The following is a 20,331-nucleotide window of genomic DNA, read 5'->3' on the forward strand; positions in this document are numbered from 1 at the left end:
TTTGAAACCTAGTAGCGGGTCTATAGGAACGTTGCCGAAGTTATTTACACTTCTTAGCCCTTTACCAACGCAATAGGCGTAGGCATATAGCTGAGGAACGCGGCTCCTCCTTCCTTTTTCTTCGTGGCCGCTGTGGAGAAGCAGCGAGGAGATGGCGGTCAGCATGGTGAGGCCAAATAAGATATATATTGGTAGGATTGTTAATACCGATATATGGGCGCCTAAATGATTACTAACATTGCCTGTCAGGGAGGGTGAACGCAACATGGAGTCTGATGGCTGTAGTTTGTGGGCGAGTCTCGTTAGGGCCGTGTGTAGATTCGCCGGGTCCGGCTCGCCTATAGGGACAGCATGTTATGGCCTTAGTTGCCGGGTATCACGTGGATATTTTTTGGCCTCATGTCGTCTCTTCTATACTATATATCCTTTGTCTGAATAATCACCAGAACAGAGCCTCCTGGATAACCATGTGCTAAGTTACAGGCTTATTACTACTACTACACACACGCATGGAGGCTGCCATTAAAGGGAAACTCCTCCTCAAAAAACAGATTTTACTTTATTTGCTTAAAGGGCAAGTCAACCCCAAAATAAAAAAAAGCCTAATAAAAGAGAGCCTAATTCCAAGCAACTTTGCAATATAAATTCATTACATCTTTTCAATGGTATTCAGGTTATTTGTATATGTGTTGCAATTGAAAGGAGTGTTTGGCTGTCCTGATGTCTAAGACGGACACAATGTAAGACAAGGCAGCTGATTAAAGCTGGCCATAGATGTTGAGATTTTTAAAAGATCCGATCCGCATCGTGAGACCACCATTTTTCTCGGAATGATCGTACGAATTGACCATCAGCTGAAAAGACCAATTTGCCAGGAAAACAAAGGGGAGCTGCCTGCTTGGCCCTGCAAACATAGATAGATTGCACTGGGAGCGACAGATTTTTTGACCTGGCCGATCATTTTCCTGACAGACGTCGGCCGAAAAATCGTAAGATGTACGATCGCTCGAATCCCACTAACCGCACGATAATTACGAAGGATTGGTCGGACTTCCCGAAAATCGGTCGTTCGGCAAGAAGAATAGCCACGTCTATGGGGAGTTAACAGACCTTTCTATGCTGGGGGAACAAGACCGTTGCAACATTGTTTAAAAAGTAACACCTGGGAGTTAAGACAATGCTGCAATTGTTTTTACAAATCACTTTAAAAGCTCTGAAAAATTATATATTGAAAAGTTGCTTAGAACTGTTTTCTTTTATTAGGCAAATCTTTATTTTGGAGTTGACTGGCCCTTTAATGAACGAACATCATCAAATGTTCTAATAGACATTACATATTGAGTTTTTTTTTTTTTTTACATTTGTAAATGTAACAAAGTATGTATCCCTTTACATGTATCCTTTTCTTTTTGACGTGGAACAGTGTATTAGAATGTGGGACATGTGGCCTTTATATGTTCTACAGTCACATAGTATCCAATGGTCTCTGCTCCATCCAGAGCACTGACAATCTAGACCTGATCCAGAGCCTAGGAAATATAGCTCAGTAGCCTATAAACTGCAGCCCTGCTGACACCCCTCTTTTATGTGCACTCTTTGTTTCTAAGTTTAATAGTTAATACAAATGATAGATGTCTGTGTTAAAGGAACAGCGACACCAAAAAATGAGAGGGTTTTAAAGGAATGAAAATATTATGTGCTGTTGCCCTGCACTGTTAAAACTGGTGTTTGCTTCAGAACCACTACTATAGTTCATATAAACAAGTTGGAAAAAAATAAGTCTATATGGTACAGGTTAAATAGTGGATAACGGATAACATCATTATGTTCTACAGAGCTTATCTACTATCTGCTGTACCTAAGCCTTTTCTCCTTTGAGTGCTACACAGCAGCTTATTTATATAAACAATAATAGTGTTTCTGAAGCAAACTCAACAGTTTTACCAGTGCAGGGCAACACTGCATTATATTTTTATTACTTTAAAACACTTGTTTTTTTGGTGTTACTGTTCCTTTAAAGATGTATTGAAACTAAAGGTGGCCATACACGGGCCGATAAAAGCTGCCGACAGACCGTGTCGGCAGCTTATTGGCCCGTGTATGGGGGCCCCCGACGGGCTTCCCCGATCGAGATCTGGCCGAAAGTCGGCCAGATCTCGATCGGATGGGATTAAAAATCCCGTCGGATCGCGGCCGCATCTGTTCGTTGATGCGGTCCTGCGATCCGACCGCCCGTTTGGCGAATGCTAGGATCCGATCGTTGGGCCCTAGGGCCCACGATCAGATCAGCCCGATATTGCCCACCTCAAGGTGGGCATATCGGAGGGAGATCTGCTCGTTTGGCGACATCGCCAAACGAGCGGATCTCTCCATGTATGGCCACCTTAAGTGTTTTCTAGTGCAGAAGCCTGTAGGCCAGGAGTACCCAAACTTATTTTTCAGTCCGTTTCTAGGTTGCCACATATATGGGCTGTAACATCCAAAGACCAACGTGCGGCTCAAGAATCACTGGTTGGGGACACTGCCCGATGCTGTTGGCAGTATTTATTCTTAATGCTTCGGCTTGTATGACAAACGATATTTTCCATTCCTTGTGCAAAACTATATACGTGTCTGAATCACTGCTAGGGTCTATTCTTATTGTTTTAGGCTTTCATACTCCATATCTATAATCAGCCTGGTAGGCAACACCCACAGCCTTAATAATTCTGCCTTTATTTCAACAACAACTGCATCTTTGCTGCTTTTCTGTTAAAGAGAAAGTTTACAAGTTTAGTATAAAGTGGGGTAAAAAAAAAAAAAATTGATTTCTTTATAATGAACAAATGCAATGATGGTGTAATTTGCGTCTTACCTGGTGTTCAGCGACAGTTGCCTGCTGTCATTAAGCTGGTGCCAAGGGGTGACGATAAAAAAAAGTCTGAGCATTTTGTTAAAGTGGTGGTTCACCGTCAAGTTAACTTCTAAGCAATTTTTCAGTTGGTCTTCATTTATTTTTAATGATTTGCCATTTTCTTCTGACTTTCCAGCTTTCATATGGGGGTAACTGACCCCTTCTTAAATCAAATGTTTGGTAAAGCTACACTTTTTATTACTCCTTTCTATTCAGGCCCTCTTCTATTCATATTCCACTCTTTGTTCAAATCCGTGCATGGTTGCTAGGGTAATTTGTACCCCAGCAACCAGATTGCTGAAACTGCAAATTGGGAGAGCTGCTGAATAAAAAGAATTCAAAAACCACAAAAAATGAAAACCAATTGTAAATTGTCTCAGTATCACTCTCTACATCATACTAAAAGTTAACGCAAAGGTGAACAACCCCCTTTAAGGCAGATGTTTATGGATTATATTTTTCAACATGTAGCTTTATTTTGAATTAAAAATAATCTGTTGTAATTTTCTTTTAATCCTCCACCCCAGGCCTGCGCTCGTCCGCTAATATCAGTGTACTCTGAAAAGGGGGAAACATCTGGCAAAAATGTCACCATGCCTGCAGTGTTCAAGGCCCCTATTCGGCCTGATATTGTCAACTTTGTTCACACAAACCTGCGCAAGAATAACCGTCAACCCTACGCAGTGAGCAAGCTTGCTGGTATGTAGTAGTGTTTTGATCAGCATGTATTTTACATTTAATGTCTAATGGATATGATGAGCTCCACTTCATGGTCCGTGTTTCTGAACCCAGTGATATCAATGGAAGTTCTGATTCAGATTTTTGGCATATATGTACGCTGCTTCCTTGTGATAGTACCTGTGTTTCGGATTATTGTAACATGATTTATTTTACAGGTCACCAAACAAGTGCTGAATCATGGGGAACAGGTCGAGCTGTTGCTCGTATTCCCCGTGTGCGCGGAGGAGGAACTCACCGTTCTGGTCAGGGTGCCTTTGGAAACGTATCCTTTTGTGATCAAGACTAGCGCATTTTTACTTGCTATGATGTCGTAATTTGCGTCTTACTCCACATCAAGCTACAGTTGCCTGCTATTATTATGCTGATGTGGATGACTGACGAACATCAGCGTTCTGAGCAAAAAGCACTTGGAGATTCATGCTTAAAATGTATTAATGGAAAACCTCTGGGTAAGTTATTTGCTAAAAACTTTCCTTAATCCGGTAATGTAGATGTGTCGTGGTGGGCGTATGTTTGCCCCAACCAAGACCTGGAGACGCTGGCATCGTAGAGTCAATACGACCCAAAAGCGCTATGCGGTCTGCTCTGCACTGGCTGCCTCAGCCCTTCCTGCTCTTATTATGTCTAAAGGTAATCCTTTTGTAAGATCTGGTAAATCTGACAGTGGCATGCAGTTGCTTTATGATGAGCTCCACTTCTCTGGTCCGTGTTTCTGAAGCATCATGATCTTTGTGGAAGTTCTGATCAGCATAATGGGGTGGGAATTATACATCCGTACCTGAAATCAAGTGGGTTCATTTTGTCTTTAAAATAAAGGCGTGTGCTTTGCTTTCAGGTCACCGTATTGAGGAGATCCCCGAGGTTCCCCTTGTTGTTGAAGATAAAGTGGAAAGCTATAAGAAAACAAAGGAAGCAGTCCTTTTGTTGAAGAAGCTGAAAGCCTGGAATGACATAAAGAAGGTGCAGAATTGTCCCCCATATCACTTTGGCAATTTAGTGTTTTTACAGTCCTAATGAATATTCCACTTTATCGGATTCAAGTTGCATGTCAACGATTAAACAGCCGTAAAGCACAGGATATCTTGGCTGTATCAAAAGGTCATTACCATAGTAGCTATTCCGTAGATTTAAGTGCAGCAGATAAACTGGATCCTCCTGCTTTATTGAGCTCTGTATTTGTCTACAAAAGTATTGGGAATTATTGCATGGCTTTCCTCCTTGGAATAATACCAAATCTTTATTGGCATTTTAGTTTGAATTTTAGATTTTCCATAGATTTTAGCAATGTACTATGTAATTGGAATAGGTTTTATTCTGGAATCATCATTCACCTGGGAAATATAAACTTTAGAAAGCAGCAAGGCACATTTAAAACTTTTAATTTTATTAAATGTGTAAATTGTGTTATGCAGGTTTATGCTTCTCAGCGTATGCGCGCCGGGAAAGGTAAGATGAGGAACAGACGCCGAATTCAGCGCAGAGGGCCCTGTGTAATCTACAATGAAAATAACGGCATTATAAAAGCCTTCAGAAATATCCCAGGTAGGTAAATCCTATGAGAGAAAGCAATTGCAGTCAAGACATTGGTCCATGTTTTGGTAACTGAGCTCCATTGGAATCTGACCTTGTATGGCATTGATTCTTGGCATTACCAAAATATTGAGCTGGGAGAGAGGCAAATACTAGAACACATACTAATCTGTGCATATTCTTGATGCAATGTCGATCCCAATTTTATTTGCTAGGTATCACCCTCCTCAATGTAAGCAAGCTGAACCTTTTAAGGCTAGCTCCTGGTGGCCACGTTGGACGGTTCTGTATTTGGACAGAAAGCGCATTCCGCAAATTAGATGATCTCTACGGTACATGGCGCAAATCAGCCAAGCTGAAGGCAGATTACAAGTAAGTATATCTTTGATCTTTTTCCATTTTTAAATCGGTATACTAAAATAAATGCAGTGGCTTGGGGGTCTACCCTGTTTATACATGATGAGTTCCACTTCTATGGTCCGTGTTTCTGAAAATTCATGATCTCTGTGGAAGTTCTGAATTACCTGCAGGGCATATACTTTAGGCTACATTTCGGCTCCAGTCTTATAATTATACGTTTCACTGAGAAAAGTTTTGAGAATTAGCACAGCCTATGTTTCGGTATTGCAACAATACGCTTTTGTGGTTATGGTGTAATAGGTCATTCTTTCCCTTAGCTTTGGTTTGACTGCAAAGGACACTGTTGTGGGAATTAATTTTGCCACTTGAGTGAAGCACTAGATAATCTTGGCACTCAACCTTACAATGTGTATTAACCAACAGGCCTTGAACATTGTTTTTTTTTTTTTTTTTTTAGCCTTCCAATGCACAAGATGACAAACACAGATCTGACCAGAATCCTAAAAAGTCAGGAGATCCAGCGGGCTCTGCGTGCTCCAAAGTAAGTATTGCACTGGAAGTATATTGCATTTGATTTAAAAGTAAATTATAATCATGGCAGGTCTCTTAATTTAAAAACAGCAGTCTTTGGCACACCACTTACTTGTTAATTATAGGGTGCATTCAATGCAACTGAGGAAGGGGTTGTCCCCAAAAGCTTGTGCCACGTTTCTGCTGCAATAAATGTTTTAAAGAAGGAAAGCTACGGAGGCATTTTAGCTCTAGAAGCTGTTTTAGGATAGCAACTGCAGTATTAGCTTGGTGTTACACCACTTCCTGCCTGAGTCTCTCCCTGCTCACTTATATCTCTGGGCTCAGATTACAGCAGAGAAGGGAGGGGGGGAGAGGAGCACACTGGGCATGCTCATGCCCAGGGCAAGGAGGTTTAAGCTGAAGGCAGGAAGTCTGATATAGAAGCCCATGTGTACACAATAGAAGGAAAGAAATGCTGTGTTTCTATTGACAGAGGACTCGGAGCAACATTACTTTGAAGATTTACTGTATATTTATATAGACCTTTCTGATAAGGCTTACTTAGCTTTTCCTTCTCCTTTAAAGGCAGGAGTTGAAGTAGAACACAGCCCATATGTAAAGCACTTTTTCATTAAAGCTGCTTTGAGAAAAAAATTACATTTTTCTACAGCTATGCTTCATTGGATAATCCCATTAGTTTCCTCTCGGACTCCTGATGCACTGTGCTTACAGATGAAAGACAAAAATGGCCCCATACATGCTAGGTTAAATCAGCCAATGAATGGATAGCTTTTTTTTTTTTTTATTATTACCACATTACATACTGTCAGAACCTGCATTAATTAGTTATGCAGGTGTTATTTTAGTTGTTCATGATGAGTTCCACTTCATTGGTCCGTGTTTCTGAAACCTTATGATTTAAGTGGAAGTTCTGACATAACATTTCCTGACCCTTAAAGCCAGGGTGACATGTGAGTGTGAAACCTATTTATTTAGCGCTAATGTTACCTTGCAGCAAAAAGGTGAAGCGAAGGGAGCTGAAGAAGAACCCACTGAAGAACCTAAGAATCATGATGAGGCTGAACCCATATGCAAAGACCGCAAGGCGTCATGCTATCCTGCAGCAGCTTGAGAATGTAAGTACCTGAAAGAAAATCATATCCCTTCCTAATGTTTTAAAGAAAAGGGATATTTGTATTGTTCATTGATGCATGCTGAGATGTTTGGTAATTCATGGAAACTTCTGTAAGGATGGAAAGATGACATTCATTGTGGGAAGGGGTATTATAACAATCAAAAGAGCACTGCTGCATTGAGGCCAGGAAGGATGTTCAACCTAGATCCCTTCAGCGTTTGGTTTGCAATTCCAACAGTTGCATTCAGACTGTGGCTCGTGTGGGTGCACACATGTAAGGTGGTGAATCACACAAGCAATATACAAATGCTGTTTTGGGTGGGGAAATTGATGGCAAGCCCCCTTAGACTTCCCCTTACTGGCTGCACATCTTGTTTGCAATATGTTAATGCCTCGGATAGCGAGAACTTCAAAGATGAGTATTTACTGGAGGGTGTTGAGCCAATGTCCGAAAAAGCTGCTCTTAAAATAGTTTTAGCCCATGCAGTTTTAGAATGTATGCTGGATATGCAGACCAACGGTTGGTACTGTTAAAATGTTGACTTTTATTAATTCATCTAATTTTCCATGACAGATTAAAGCTAAAGAAAAGAAGCCAGATGATGGTAAGCCTAAAGCAAAGAAGCCACTGGATGCAAAAACAAAAATGATCAAGCTGGCCAAAGCAAAAAAGAGGCAAGCCAGGGCAGAGGCTAAGACGGCAGAGGCTAAGACGGCAGAATCGAAGTAATCCCAGAGCGTTTGTCTCATGTTCAGCACTTTGGATTTACTCAATAAATTCTGTTAAATACTTTGTGTTTCTATTTTTTTAAAATAAATTATTTAAATCTGTTCATCTTGGTAGACATCTTTGACCCTGGCCCTGCCACAGAAAGCTTATGCTTTGGTTCTCTGTTATAATCATCATGTTAAAGAGATACCAACCTTTTTTTTAAATTAGCTTTCACAACATTGTCTTTGGATGCTGTTTATCATTTTGCAATAAGTGTTTGCCTGGTGCTTTTGCATTACCTTTCTTACTACCCTGTTCCTCTATTAGGGGGCTTGACATTTGTGCAACAGTAGTCTGTTGGCATTAGAAACTCTTAACTGACAAGTTGAGAAGGGACAGTCAGGTTTAGGAACTTCAAGTAACAATTACTTACAAAAGCAGAACTATTGACGAAAAAGATCAACATGACCTATAAGTAACTTTTGATGTAGATTAATATTTTGAAAATAATTTAGTATCCATACTCCATCCACAGTGGCCAATGAGAAACAGTTTTTGGTTGTTTTTTGAGACTATATCTTGCTTCTAGAGATGCTTAAAGCTGTAGGTCTTTTATTGGTATATACTGGTTTGAATCAGTTTGTAATTTGGTATAAAAACAGGTTAAATAGGCTGTGCAAAGTAAAAAAGGTTTCTAATAAAGATAGGCAAAATGTAATGTATAAAGGCTGGAGTGAGCGGATGTCTAACATCAGAACATTACTTCCTGCTTTGCAACTCTCATTGTTTTAGAACTAGATGCCCCTGAAATGTTTCACAGAGGCAGAGTTATAATGAAATGTGTAAAGGTCATGTGAGTTGAATATAACAGATGCAATACTGAGCAGAGCATGATGTTTGATGGCAATGTTATTAAAGGAGAAGGAAAGCTACGGAAGCATTTTATTGCCAATAGATTAGCTGCAATAGTGCAAGCTAGAATGCTATATTTATTCTGTAGAATATTTTACCATACCTGAGTAAAAAGCTCTAGAAACTCTGTTTAGAATAGGAGCTGCAGTATTAATGTGGTGTGACATCAATTCCTGCCTGAGTCTCTCCCTGCTCTGGGCTCAGATTACAGTAGAGAAGGGAGGGGTGGGGGAAGAGGAGCAAACTGAGCATGCTCTTGCCCAGGGCAATGAGGTTTAAGCTGAAGGCAGGAGGTCTGATACAGAAGCCCATGTGTACACAATAGAAGCAAAGAAATGCAGTGTTTCTTTTGACAGGGGACTCAGAGCAATATTACTTTGGGGGTTTACTGGTATATTTAGATGGACCTTTCCGATAAGGCTTACTTAGTTTTAACCTTTCCTTCTCCTTTAATGGGGAAGAATGATAAAAATATAGGAAAACTGGTATTTTTTTCCAGTAAGGGTTGTAACCCAAACTTCACTTGGCAAATAGGTCAAGAGTAATATTCGCTCCAATGCAAGATGCTGGTGCATGGCTAGAAGTTACCCCCTAGTCACATGTAAAAGGCCGTTTAAAGCAGGGTAGAGCCCCTGCAACTTTAATCTGTCAGATGTAACATTTCGGGGGTGAACCCCTTCGTCAAACATGGGGTTCCCCCCCCCCTGAAACATTATGCCTGTATATTAGCCACCTACCCACTTTGACTGTAAGCTCTATGGGGCAGGGACCTTCTTCCTACTGTGTCTCTTAGCACATTAGGAAATCTTTACTCCCAAAATTAATAGTTTACATCAAATTAAGTGGCATATTAAAGAATCTTTCCAAACTAGAATATACATTTAAGTAAATCTTAAATCATTTAAATGTACGATTTGTCCATTACCTAAAAAGACCATATCAGGCGATATTTCCAGGAAAACTGTGGGTAGCTGCCTGCTTGGCCCTGCAAACAGATTGCACGGAGTCCGGAGTCGGATGAAAAATCGTAAAATGCACAATAGTTCGATTCCCACTAAACTCACAATAATTTGACGGATTGGTCAGATTGCACTGAAATTGATCGTTCACCAACTAAAGATCTTTGCGTCTATGGGGACCGTAATAGGATAAAGTGCGGAAGCAAAAAGACAGAACTCTGTCTGTTAATCGGTTCATATGATCTAACGTATCGTTTGTTTGTGTGCTGTAAATTGTAGGATCACAGGGGGCGGCCCTTATTTTCAAAAATGTTCTTTTTATGATTATCCAATAGCACATTCTACTAAAAAAGTATATTATAAAAATGGTTTATGTAAATTAAGCAGGGTTTCACATATGAGCTGTTTTATGCAATATATTTTTATAGAGGCCTACATTGTTTGGGCGGTATAGTTTTCCCTTAAGCGTTATGTCCCTATATAAGCTCTGTGTACTGTGCATATTTATTTGTTGACTTGTTCTCTCTGTGTGTACTTTTATATATTGTACGGCTTTATATGCTGTGTCCACATATGAACTAATCCAGGAGTATGTTGCACTCTGCAGTGGTTTCTGCGCATAGGGTTGCCACCTTTAAAAAAAAAAAAAAACTTACGGGCCAGTGGTGGGGGTGGGAACTAAAGGGGCAGGGGCGTAACACAAAAAGGGGTGGGGCTGAGGATTGTGCTGCAAAAAGGGGCGGGCCATGCAATGCCCAGAAGATGGAAAAAAAGGTAAGTTTCCACATAAGGCCAAGGGCTTTTCTTAAGGGTATTACAAATTACCGGCAACTACATTGCCGGTAAATTTGTAATACCTGCCCCGGCATTGGCAGGTGTTTTACCGGCTAGGCCAGTAAAATACCAGCTGGGTGGCAACCCTATCTGCGCAGCCATGCAGTAGCAATTTAAATTAGTTTATTAAATAGTACAGATTTACATGCTCCCATATTTAAAGTGATATTATAAGTCACTACATAGTGGGCTGCTGAGATCTATTTGAGCCTCTTTGTACTTGGAATGCCAGGGCCTATTTTGACTCCCAGTCCAGACCTGATGTAGAGAGTGATATTCTGAGATAATTTGCTATTGGGGTTTTTTTTTTTAATTGTGTTTTTTTACACTGATTTAAATAAGAGACTGGAATATGTATAAGGGTGGGACAGAATAGAACGATGAGTAATAAAAAGTAGAAATAACAATACATTTGTAGCCTTACGGAGCTGTTATTGTTTAGATGGGGTCTAGGGTTGCCACCTGTTCGGTTTTTCTAAGGCCTGTTCAGGTCTCAACTTTCTGTTCGGTTTTCAGCCTTGTGAAACCCAAACAATAATCTGGCCAATGTATGAAGTCCAATGAAATACAAAGATATTCATCTTGACATGGCTTAGTTATTATCAGGTGCAGTTCTTGTTATTACAGAAATAAGCAAATCAATCAAAAATAAGAAATAGTTTTTCTAAATGAGCATTGATGTATTTCAAAGCTTTCTGGATAACTGATTTCTGTATAATCGATCCCATACCTGTAGTTTTGGATTGGTCTTATTTATCGGGCAGAATAGATAGAGGTAGGGTTTCCAGCCGTGTTAGTTTCAACTGGACATCTCAGTTTGTCAAAGGGCTGTCTCATTAAAAACATTGTGAAAACTGGACAGAAATCCAGCCAGTTGCATGTAAGTGATGTAATAACCCTGACCCAGCATCATAACTAGGGATGCACCGAATCCAGGATTTGGTTCGGGATTCGGCCTATTTCAGCAGGATTCGAAATCGGGCGAATCCTTCTCCGTGGCCGAACCGAATCCGAATTTACATATGCAAATTAGGGTCAGGGAGGGAAATCGCGTGACCTTTTGTCTCAAAACAAGGAAGTAAAAATTATTTTTCTCTTCCCACCCCTAATCTGCAAATTAGATTCGGTATTCAGTTCGGTATTCGGCCGTATCTTTCGTGAAGGATTCGGGGGTTCGGCCGGATCCAAAATAGTGGATTCGGTGCATCCCTAATCATAACTCCATGACATCATCTCTGATGTCATCATGCCCACACCAACATCACTGCTCCACCCCTGATGTTATCTGCCCCGCCCGTTTGTTAGGGTTTAGCCTCTGGCAAAGGTGGCAACTCTAATGGGGTCAGTGACCCTCATTTAAAAAGCTGGAAAGAGTCAGGAGAAGAGGTCCAATCATTCAAAAACTATATATAAAAAAAAAGAACAACAAGTGAAGACCTTTTGAAAAGTTGCTTAAAATTGGCCATTACATAACATACTAACTTAAAGGCAAACGACCCCTTTGAGTGTGTGTGAGGAATATGTGTGAGACATCGATTAAATGTCTAGAGCTACTGGAATGACACAGAAACCTCCAAAGTACCATAGCAGTAGTAGCCCTCAAATATGTAACTGGTTATACAAGAACAAATTCTTTCCTGTCCATACTTTTTTTCACTTTACAAAAACGATCTTGGCGTGCCCTTTTCAAAGATGGCCGCCGTCACCCCCCACACAAAACATTTTACGTCATGGAATCTCGCGCCTCGTGATGACAAAACGGGACCCCAGGTCAGGTAGCTTTGAAGTTGTCCGCTGATTGTCTGGCTGATATAATGCGGCGCCCGAGACGGTGACCTTTATACGGGTAGGGAAGAATGCTGAGTCGACTGCAAGAGCTGAAGAAGGAGGAGGAGACTCTATTGAAGATGAAAGCAGCTCTCCATGACCAGCTCAATAGGTTAAAGGTCAGAGGTCAATCCCTTCGTTTCCCTGTGCGCTTTCGCTCTAGAAGAGGTGCCAGAGGAGGTCACGTGGCTTTTCATATTGCTGCTGTCCACCTGCAGTTTCCTATAGAAAGGCTGGCAGGGGATTCTGGGAGTTATGGGCTCACATCAACTGTAAAGCTCAGGGTGTTCCACATTCCTGGAAAATCATTGGCTGGAAAACATTCACATTTTCAGTTTTTATGACACATCTCTTTCATCCTGGATCATGTGAAACTGCAGCATCTTTGTTGCCCAAGTAAAATGCCTGCCCTTTAAACCATCCAGTATATCGGCAAAAATACAGCTTGGCTAAAGAATTTTCTAAATCAAAACTTGAAAGATCCCAGGATTTGCCCGAGTTCATACTCTGCTGAATATTATTCAATGGCTTTGGTTAATATCATACATCTCATTTCATTGCATGGCTTCCTACTCCTATGGATGCACATCATGAAAGGCCAAGTACAGCCCAAACAAGACATGACTGATGTATTAGCCATGTGCAGTGTCAGACTGGGACACCAGGGGCCCACTAAAAAAACCTTAGACTAGGGGCCCACAAAAAAAACCTTAGACCAAGGGCCCACTAAAAAAACCTTAGACCAGGGGCCCACTAAAAAAACCTTAGACCAGGGGCCCACTAAAAAAACCTTAGACCAGGGGCCCACTAAAAAAACCTTAGACCAGGGGCCCACTAAAAAAACCCTAGACCAGGGGCCCACTAAAAAAACCTTAGACCAGGGGCCCACTAAAACCTTAGACCAAGGGCCCACTAAAAAAAACTTAGACCAGGGGCCCACTAAAAAAAACTTAGACCAGGGGCCCACTAAAAAACCTTAGACTAAGGGCCCTCTAAAAAACCCTTAGACCAAGGGCCCACTAAAAAAACCTTAGACCAAGGGCCCACTAAAAAAACCTTAGACCAAGGGCACACTAAAAAACCTTAGACTAGGGGCCCACTAAAAAAAACCTTAGAGCAGAGGCCCACTAAAAAACCATAGACCAAGGGCCAACTAAAAAACCTTAGACCAAGGGCCAACTAAAAAACCTTAGACCAAGGGCCCACTAAAAAACCTTAGACCAGGGGCCCACTAAAAAAAACCTTAGACCAAGGGCCCACTAAAAAAACCTTAGACCAAGGGCACACTAAAAAACCTTAGACTAGGGGCCCACTAAAAAAAACCTTAGAGCAGAGGCCCACTAAAAAACCATAGACCAAGGGCCAACTAAAAAACCTTACACCAAGGGCCCACTAAAAAACCTTAGACCAGGGGCCCACTAAAAAAAACCTTAGACCAAGGGCCCACTAAAAAAACCTTCGACCAAGGGCCCACTAAAAAAATCTTAGACCAAGGGTCCACTAAAAAACCATAGACCAGGGGTCCACTAAAAAACCATAGACCAGGGGTCCACTAAAAAACCTTAGACCAGGGGCCCACAAAAAACCTTAGACCAGGGGCCCACTAAAAAAACCTTAGACCAGGGGCCCACTAAAAAAACCTTAGACCAGGGGCCCACTAAAAAAACCTTAGACCAAGGGCCCACTAAAAAAACCTTAGACCAGGGGCCCACTAAAAAAACCTTAGACCAAGGGCCCACTAAAAAACCTTAGACCAGGGGCCCACTAAAAAACCTTAGACCAGGGGCCCACTAAAAAACCTTAGACCAAGGGCCCACTCTCAGTACTATTATTCTTCCTCTCCTCACTCAACCTCTATTCTCCCAGTCTCTTTTCTTTCCATACTATAATCTATTATTCCATCTATTTAGCCTATTTGTTCTCATAGAAATAGGGAATGGCCATGAAATAGGCCAAATGTTTAGCAGCATGAGGAACCACTGACACCTGGGCCCACTGGAAGTTTTCCTGGAAATCGAAGCGCCGCGAGTGCATTGGTGCAGGCATTTTCTCATTATAGCAGGTGGAAAGCAGTTTGGGGAGATTGTCGCCCCGCAGAAGAGGCGATTAGTTTCCAGACGACTAAATCTCCCTGTATCTGCCCGTGTGCCCCTGCCCTAAGCACTTTTGTAATTCACATTCATTATTTATTTTTCTTTAATTCCAAGATATTAAAGGATACATGTACTGTTAATATGAATGTTTTCTGACCACCAAGTAGTCAAGGAAATTGTCAGGAGAAAGAAAGAGGCTGCTCTGATGTTCTTCTGCTTAGGAAAAAAATTAAAAAACCTTTCTCAAACCTTTCCTAAGCATCAAACATCAGAGCAGCCTCTTTCTTTAGCCTGATAATTTACTTGACTACTTGGTGGTCAGAAACTGACCAGCAGCTGGCGCTGTCCCTTAATATCTTGGCATTAAAGAAAAATAAATAATGTATGCAAATTACAAAAGTGCTTAATCAATTTTACATTCACTTTTTTCAAAGGTTTACTTATCCTTTTAATAGCAATTACTCAACAAGTGCAAATTTGCTCATTTTCAGTAAATGAGTGTCACTCTTCCTGTTTATTTTTTTGTTTCTTAGGTTGAGGAGCTGGCTCTTCAATCCATGATCAGTATCAGAGACGAGCAAGATCTGTCGCAACCTCCTGAGGCCCCAGAAGAGGTGAGTAACTTTACGGTTCTCTGCCTGGACGGCGCAGGTGCACGGATCTATCGGTTTGATATTTGCGGTTACCCGACTTCTTATGTAGTTAGAAAATAAAATTCATGTTGATAACGATGACTTTTTTTTGTGACTATTTAAAGAATTGTATGCGGGTCTCGCTTTTTCCAGGAAGTGGTTGGATCTTGCCATTACCCATTAAATGGTTTGTGATATAACATTTCTGGGATGGAGGAGTCTAGGGGGCAAATTCACTATGCGCCGAAGCGCCTAACGCTATCGTCAATTCGCTAGCGTTGGCCATTTTCGTTACTTCGCAAATTCACTAACGGACGCTGGTCTAACTTCACTAACGTAACTTTGCACCCTTACGCCTGGCGAATTTGCGCAACGGACGTAACTACGCAAATTCACTAACGCGCGCATTGTACTGAACGCTACCTTTTACGCTAGACTTCCTTCGCCACCTCAGACCAGGCGAAGCACAATAGAGTAGATAGGGATTTCTTCAAAAAATGCTGGCGTTTTTTCTATATTATTAGGCTGAAAAAGATCGAAAAAATTTTTGGGGCTCCCCTCCTTCCCCCCTACATTTCCTAACTCATGGCAACTTAACTATACAGTGGGCACATGTGTAGGCAAAATAAAAAATTTATTTGATGTTTTGAAGGTTTCCCAGGCTTGTGTAATGCTGCTACATATACCTCCATTGAAATTTGAATTTGCCTTATGCAAATTAACCATCGCTAGCGTAACTTCGCTTCGCTTAGCGAATCAACGCTAGCGCAACTTCGCAACCTTATGCTACCCCTGAGTGCAACTTCGGATTTTAGTGAATTTGCGGATCGCTGGCGACAGGGCTGGTCCTATCAAATGTGGGGCCCAATTGGGACCATGTTGGCGGGGCCCCTAGACAAAGGGCTGGGCCGATTCAGTTTGGAAACAGGCTTGGTTGGATTGGGGGCAGGCAGGGCCTATCAAGGTTGGAGGAAAGCTGGACCTATGAGAGTTGGGGGCAGGCTAGACCTATGGATTTGGGGATGGGCTGGACTCTCAAAGTTGGGGGCAGGCCAGGCAGCATCATGTGCTGAGGGAAATATTATCTGTGCTGCCCTGTGGTGCGGGGCCCTATTGGGCCCAATTGGTCCAATAGGCCTAAGGCCGGCCCTGGCTGGCGAAACTACGCCTGGCGAAGTGCGGCGAAGTTACGCCTGGCACAACTACGAATCTTAGTGAATTTGCCACTAGGAGTGGCCTGGAGGACTAAGGATCTTTCTAAAAGGATCCATTCTTCAGCAAAATGACTCCACTGTTAGCCTACATTTAGGTACGCCTTTCCCTGCACTCTTTATTGATTTCAGCCTTTAAATTTTTAAAATGGAACTGTGCATTATTTCACCAATTTTCATTCTGGCATGAGCAAAAGTTCTAGTAAGTTAGTACTTAGTAACAGCCTCTTTGGCACAGATCACAGCTTCTAAACACTTTTTGTATCCAGCTAGAAGTCTTTCCATTTTTGCTATAGGGATGTTTGTCCATTATCCTATGCAGATCACGTCCATGTTCCCCTTGGACATTTTACTCAATTAGAATCTAAAGTAGATTTTCCTGTGTTCTGTGTTCCTATGTTTAAAGGGGTTGTTCAAAATTTGACTTTTTGTATGTTCTAGAATGGCCAATTCAAAGCAGCTTTTTATTGCTCTTCATTATTTATCTTTTTCTATTTTTTTTTTTTTTTTTGCCTTCTTCTTCTTCTGACTTTTTTTCAGCTTTGACATAGGAGTCACTGACCCCATCTAAAAACTTGGGATGCACCAAATCCACTATTTTGGATTCGCCCGAACTCCCGAATCCTTCGGGAAAGATTTGCATATGCAAATTAGGGGTGGGAAGGGGAAAACATTTTTTACTTCCTTGTTTTGTGACAAAAAGTCAAGCGATATCCCTCCAGCAGGATTCGGATTTGGTTCGGCCGGGCAGAAGGATTCGGCTGAATCCGACTGAAAAAGGCTGAATCCTGGCCGAATCCCGAACAGAATCCTGGATTCGGTGTATCCCTACTAAAAACAAATACTCTGTAAGGCTACAAATGTAGTGTTATTGCTACTTTTTATTATTTCTATTTCTATTCAAGCCTCGCCTATTCATCTTCCAGTCTCTTATTCATATCAATGCATGGTTGCTGGGGTCATTTTGACCCTAGCAACCAGACTGCTGAAATTGCAAACTGGAGAACTACTGCATAAAATGCTAAATAACTCAAAAAGCACTGAAAACCAATTGTAAATTCTTTCAGAATATCACTCTCTACATAACGTAAAAGTTAATTTAAAGGCGAACAACCCCTTTAAGGTTGATGAAATAAAATGTAACTGTGCATTTACATTTGCAAATATGTTGCTTTCTTTAACCCACGAGTTCCTGCAGCAATTGTTCCCTACTTATCACTTACAAAAGTAACAAAGTATGGAATTTGGTAAGGGGTGCCAGAACTTTTGCACTCCGCTTTATGTCACTTTTTACGCCCTGCATTACAGGTGTGGACAAAAAATATTTAGAATAACTGTCATCGTGATAGTCTTTAGATTCAGAAGATCAGATGTTGGGAATTATTTACCAACGTAGATGCTAAATCAGCCCCTCTGGACAATACAAGAATATATTTAATTAAATTGCAGTGATACATGCGGTACAGTGATTTATCTTTTTTATACAGAGTGAGGTAAAAGTAGATGATGAGACCGCCATTAACCAGACAGAACTACAACTTGGCTACTCCCAAGAGCAGGAAGAGATGGAGGAGGAAGAGGAAGATTCTGACAATTAGGCGGATATGGATATGATCCAGGGAAGAGACATTTTTATCAGTGGTCAGATCCTAAGCTGAAGAATTGGAATCCCAGAGCCCTAGTCCTATGGCCTTGATCATGCATTCGATCCTTCTATTCCTTTGTAATGAAGCCTTTTGCTGGCAGCACACAAATGCCCATCATTACATAGTCACATGCTCCCCCTCAGTGTGCAGAGATTTCAGCATTTTCGCTGAGGGACAATGATGTAGATGTAGCAATGTTTAAGGCTATAGAATGGCTTATTCAGTATGGATAGGGTTAATCATAAGAAGAAAAGAAGACATGGAGTGTTCCCCTGGAAGTGGACAATAAAGATTAGCAGCGTTGGGAAACTTTTGCGCATATTTATACGTGTATTTCCTCTCTCAGGCTGTACGGTGCCTTGCAGAAGTCTTCAGACCCCGGACCAGTTCTTTTTGTTTTACGGAATATGAAACCCAATGATGTTAATGTGATTTTGATTTATCTCTGAAAGAAATCTAGAAATAAAACTGTATTTGATTTGCATAATGATTCATAATTTTCAGTCCCCACAATATATTGTTGAGCCAAGGTCAGACTGGAGAATCTCCTACTGGGACCCAGCCTTAGTGGCTGCATTCCTATTGCATCAGTCACCTGTTACATCAGTCACCTGTTACATCAGACACCTGTTACACCAGACAGACACACCTGATACACCAGACACCTATTACACCAGCCAGACACCTATTACACCAGACACCTGTTACACCAGACAGACACCTATTACATCAGACACCTGATACATCAGACACCTATTACACCAGCCAGACACCTATTACGCCAGACACCTATTACACCAGACACCTATTACACCAGCCAGACACCTATTACATCAGACATCTATTACACCAGACAGACACACCTGATACACCAGACAGACACCTGATACACCAGACACCTATTACATCAGACACCTGATACATCAGACAGACACCTATTACATCAGTCACCTGTTACGTCAGACACCTGTTATATCAGACACCCATTACACCAGACAGACACCTATTACATCAGACACCTGATACATCAGACACTTGTTACACCAGACAGACACCTATTACACCAGACACCTGTTACATTTATCCCACCTTGTGGGCATTCGTTTCTGGAAGGCCAGGACCGATATACTGTAGCCCCACCTTCACAACAATAAGCGCTTTAAATCTTCAGCTGCAGGTTGTTCAGGTGATGCCTGTGCATCTCAGTGTTTTAATAATGTCAATTGTATTGAGATCAACTGGGGCCATTTAGTCACTCCATAGTTACTTTGGCCTTGTGTTTGGCATCAGTGTCCTGTTTTCTCAGCAATCTGGCACAGGGTCTCTTTTACAGTAATCCCATCAAGTATCAATTAAAGGAGAACTAAAGCCTAACTAAAGAAGTAGCTAGACATGTTGTACATTATGTTTTGTGCTTCTGTACCAGCCCAAGGCAACCAAAGCATTTTAGCAGTAAAGATCTGTGTCTCCAAAGATGCCCCAGTAGCTCCCCATTTTTTTTTCTCCTGATTCACTGCACATGCTCTGTGCTACTGTCACTTACTGAGTTTAGGGACCCACTCACAATATACAGAAAACATAGAATAGAAATGTCACAATATAAGGCTGATTAGTAATTAATACAGATAATTACTACATGGCAGCACAGAAACCAGTGCAATTAGCATCAGAATTTAATAATCAGCCTTGTAGCATCAGCTTATATTACAGGCCAACCTCATTTTCTGCTTGATAATTTGTGACGACCCCTAAGCTTAGCTTCTCAACAGCTGCTCAGAGCCCACTGAGCATGTGAGTGTCACAGACATTTTCCAAGATGGTGACCCCCTGTGACAAGTTTGAAATCCTGGATCATTGCTGCTATTGACAAGCTGAAACTTCAGGCTGGTGCAACAAGTTCATTATATAAAATATGGCATTTTTATCCATATTAATGTTTAGGGGTTCGTTCTCCTTTAACAGAGCAGCCTGCAGTAAATCTGTCTGGAAGAATGGTCCAATTAGATTTCTGCATTGGGTCGGATACCTGCAAACCATCTGGTCGGTTCATGTGTAGCCTGTCTGGTAACCGGATTGATTTTAGACTCTCATCCCCACACCTCCCCCAGCTACAAAATCATTTTTTGCCCCTGACCTGGTTGACCAGTCTTCGGAGTGAGGCAACTTCCAGTCTATGTTGTCGTCACTTAAAGTTTCACGGATTCTTGGTCAGGTTAGAAGCTAACAGCTTGCAGGTAGGGTAGAGAAGCGGGTCAGCAGGTCCGGGTTGCGGGTCTAGTTTGGATATGGATCTGGCCAACCTGAACCGTGCAGGACTCTAGGCCAGTATCCGT

General features: G+C 41.5%; 2 protein-coding genes and 6 non-coding genes across 8 annotated transcripts; all 8 read left to right on the plus strand.

Annotated features, from left to right (window-relative positions):
• Positions 1 to 112: 112 nt before the first annotated feature.
• Positions 113 to 7,962, plus strand: rpl4.S (ribosomal protein L4 S homeolog). Its single transcript, NM_001089252.2, has 10 exons — positions 113 to 166; positions 3,421 to 3,592; positions 3,790 to 3,896; positions 4,126 to 4,264; positions 4,470 to 4,594; positions 5,047 to 5,176; positions 5,380 to 5,536; positions 5,982 to 6,065; positions 7,053 to 7,173; positions 7,747 to 7,962. Exons 1-10 carry the CDS (start codon positions 152 to 154, stop codon positions 7,900 to 7,902), a joined length of 1,206 nt encoding a protein of 401 aa, NP_001082721.1. The 5' UTR covers positions 113 to 151; the 3' UTR covers positions 7,903 to 7,962.
• Positions 2,827 to 2,927, plus strand: LOC121402315. Its single transcript, XR_005966747.1, has one exon. It is a non-coding gene; the product is annotated as a small nucleolar RNA SNORD16 (small nucleolar RNA).
• On the plus strand, positions 3,641 to 3,710 carry LOC121402309. Its single transcript, XR_005966735.1, has one exon. It is a non-coding gene; the product is annotated as a small nucleolar RNA SNORD18 (small nucleolar RNA).
• LOC121402314 lies at positions 3,933 to 4,033 on the plus strand. The gene has a single exon (XR_005966746.1). It is a non-coding gene; the product is annotated as a small nucleolar RNA SNORD16 (small nucleolar RNA).
• On the plus strand, positions 4,311 to 4,382 carry LOC121402312. Its single transcript, XR_005966738.1, has one exon. It is a non-coding gene; the product is annotated as a small nucleolar RNA SNORD18 (small nucleolar RNA).
• Positions 5,616 to 5,687, plus strand: LOC121402311. The gene has a single exon (XR_005966737.1). It is a non-coding gene; the product is annotated as a small nucleolar RNA SNORD18 (small nucleolar RNA).
• On the plus strand, positions 6,905 to 6,976 carry LOC121402310. The gene has a single exon (XR_005966736.1). It is a non-coding gene; the product is annotated as a small nucleolar RNA SNORD18 (small nucleolar RNA).
• Positions 7,963 to 12,382: 4,420 nt separating the features above from the next.
• snapc5.S (small nuclear RNA activating complex polypeptide 5 S homeolog) lies at positions 12,383 to 18,482 on the plus strand (the record flags this gene model as incomplete). The annotated part of the gene is given in 3 exon segments (NM_001095585.1): positions 12,383 to 12,535; positions 15,043 to 15,123; positions 17,840 to 18,482. Coding segments are annotated over 3 exon segments (282 nt in total). The 3' UTR covers positions 17,951 to 18,482.
• Between the last annotated feature and the right edge of the window lie 1,849 nt (positions 18,483 to 20,331).

Source organism: Xenopus laevis, chromosome 3S (genome assembly GCF_017654675.1).
Source record: "Xenopus laevis strain J_2021 chromosome 3S, Xenopus_laevis_v10.1, whole genome shotgun sequence".
Classification (NCBI taxonomy): domain Eukaryota; kingdom Metazoa; phylum Chordata; class Amphibia; order Anura; family Pipidae; genus Xenopus; species Xenopus laevis.

What these genes read in the sequence shown, in the direction of transcription:
- rpl4.S (NM_001089252.2), top strand. An exon ending in TGCTCTTATTATGTCTAAAG is followed by an intron (nt 4,265 to 4,469) that starts GTAATCCTTTTG and finishes CTTTGCTTTCAG; the next exon opens with GTCACCGTATTGAGGAGATC. An exon ending in AAGCTGAAGGCAGATTACAA is followed by an intron (nt 5,537 to 5,981) that starts GTAAGTATATCT and finishes TTTTTTTTTTAG; the next exon opens with CCTTCCAATGCACAAGATGA.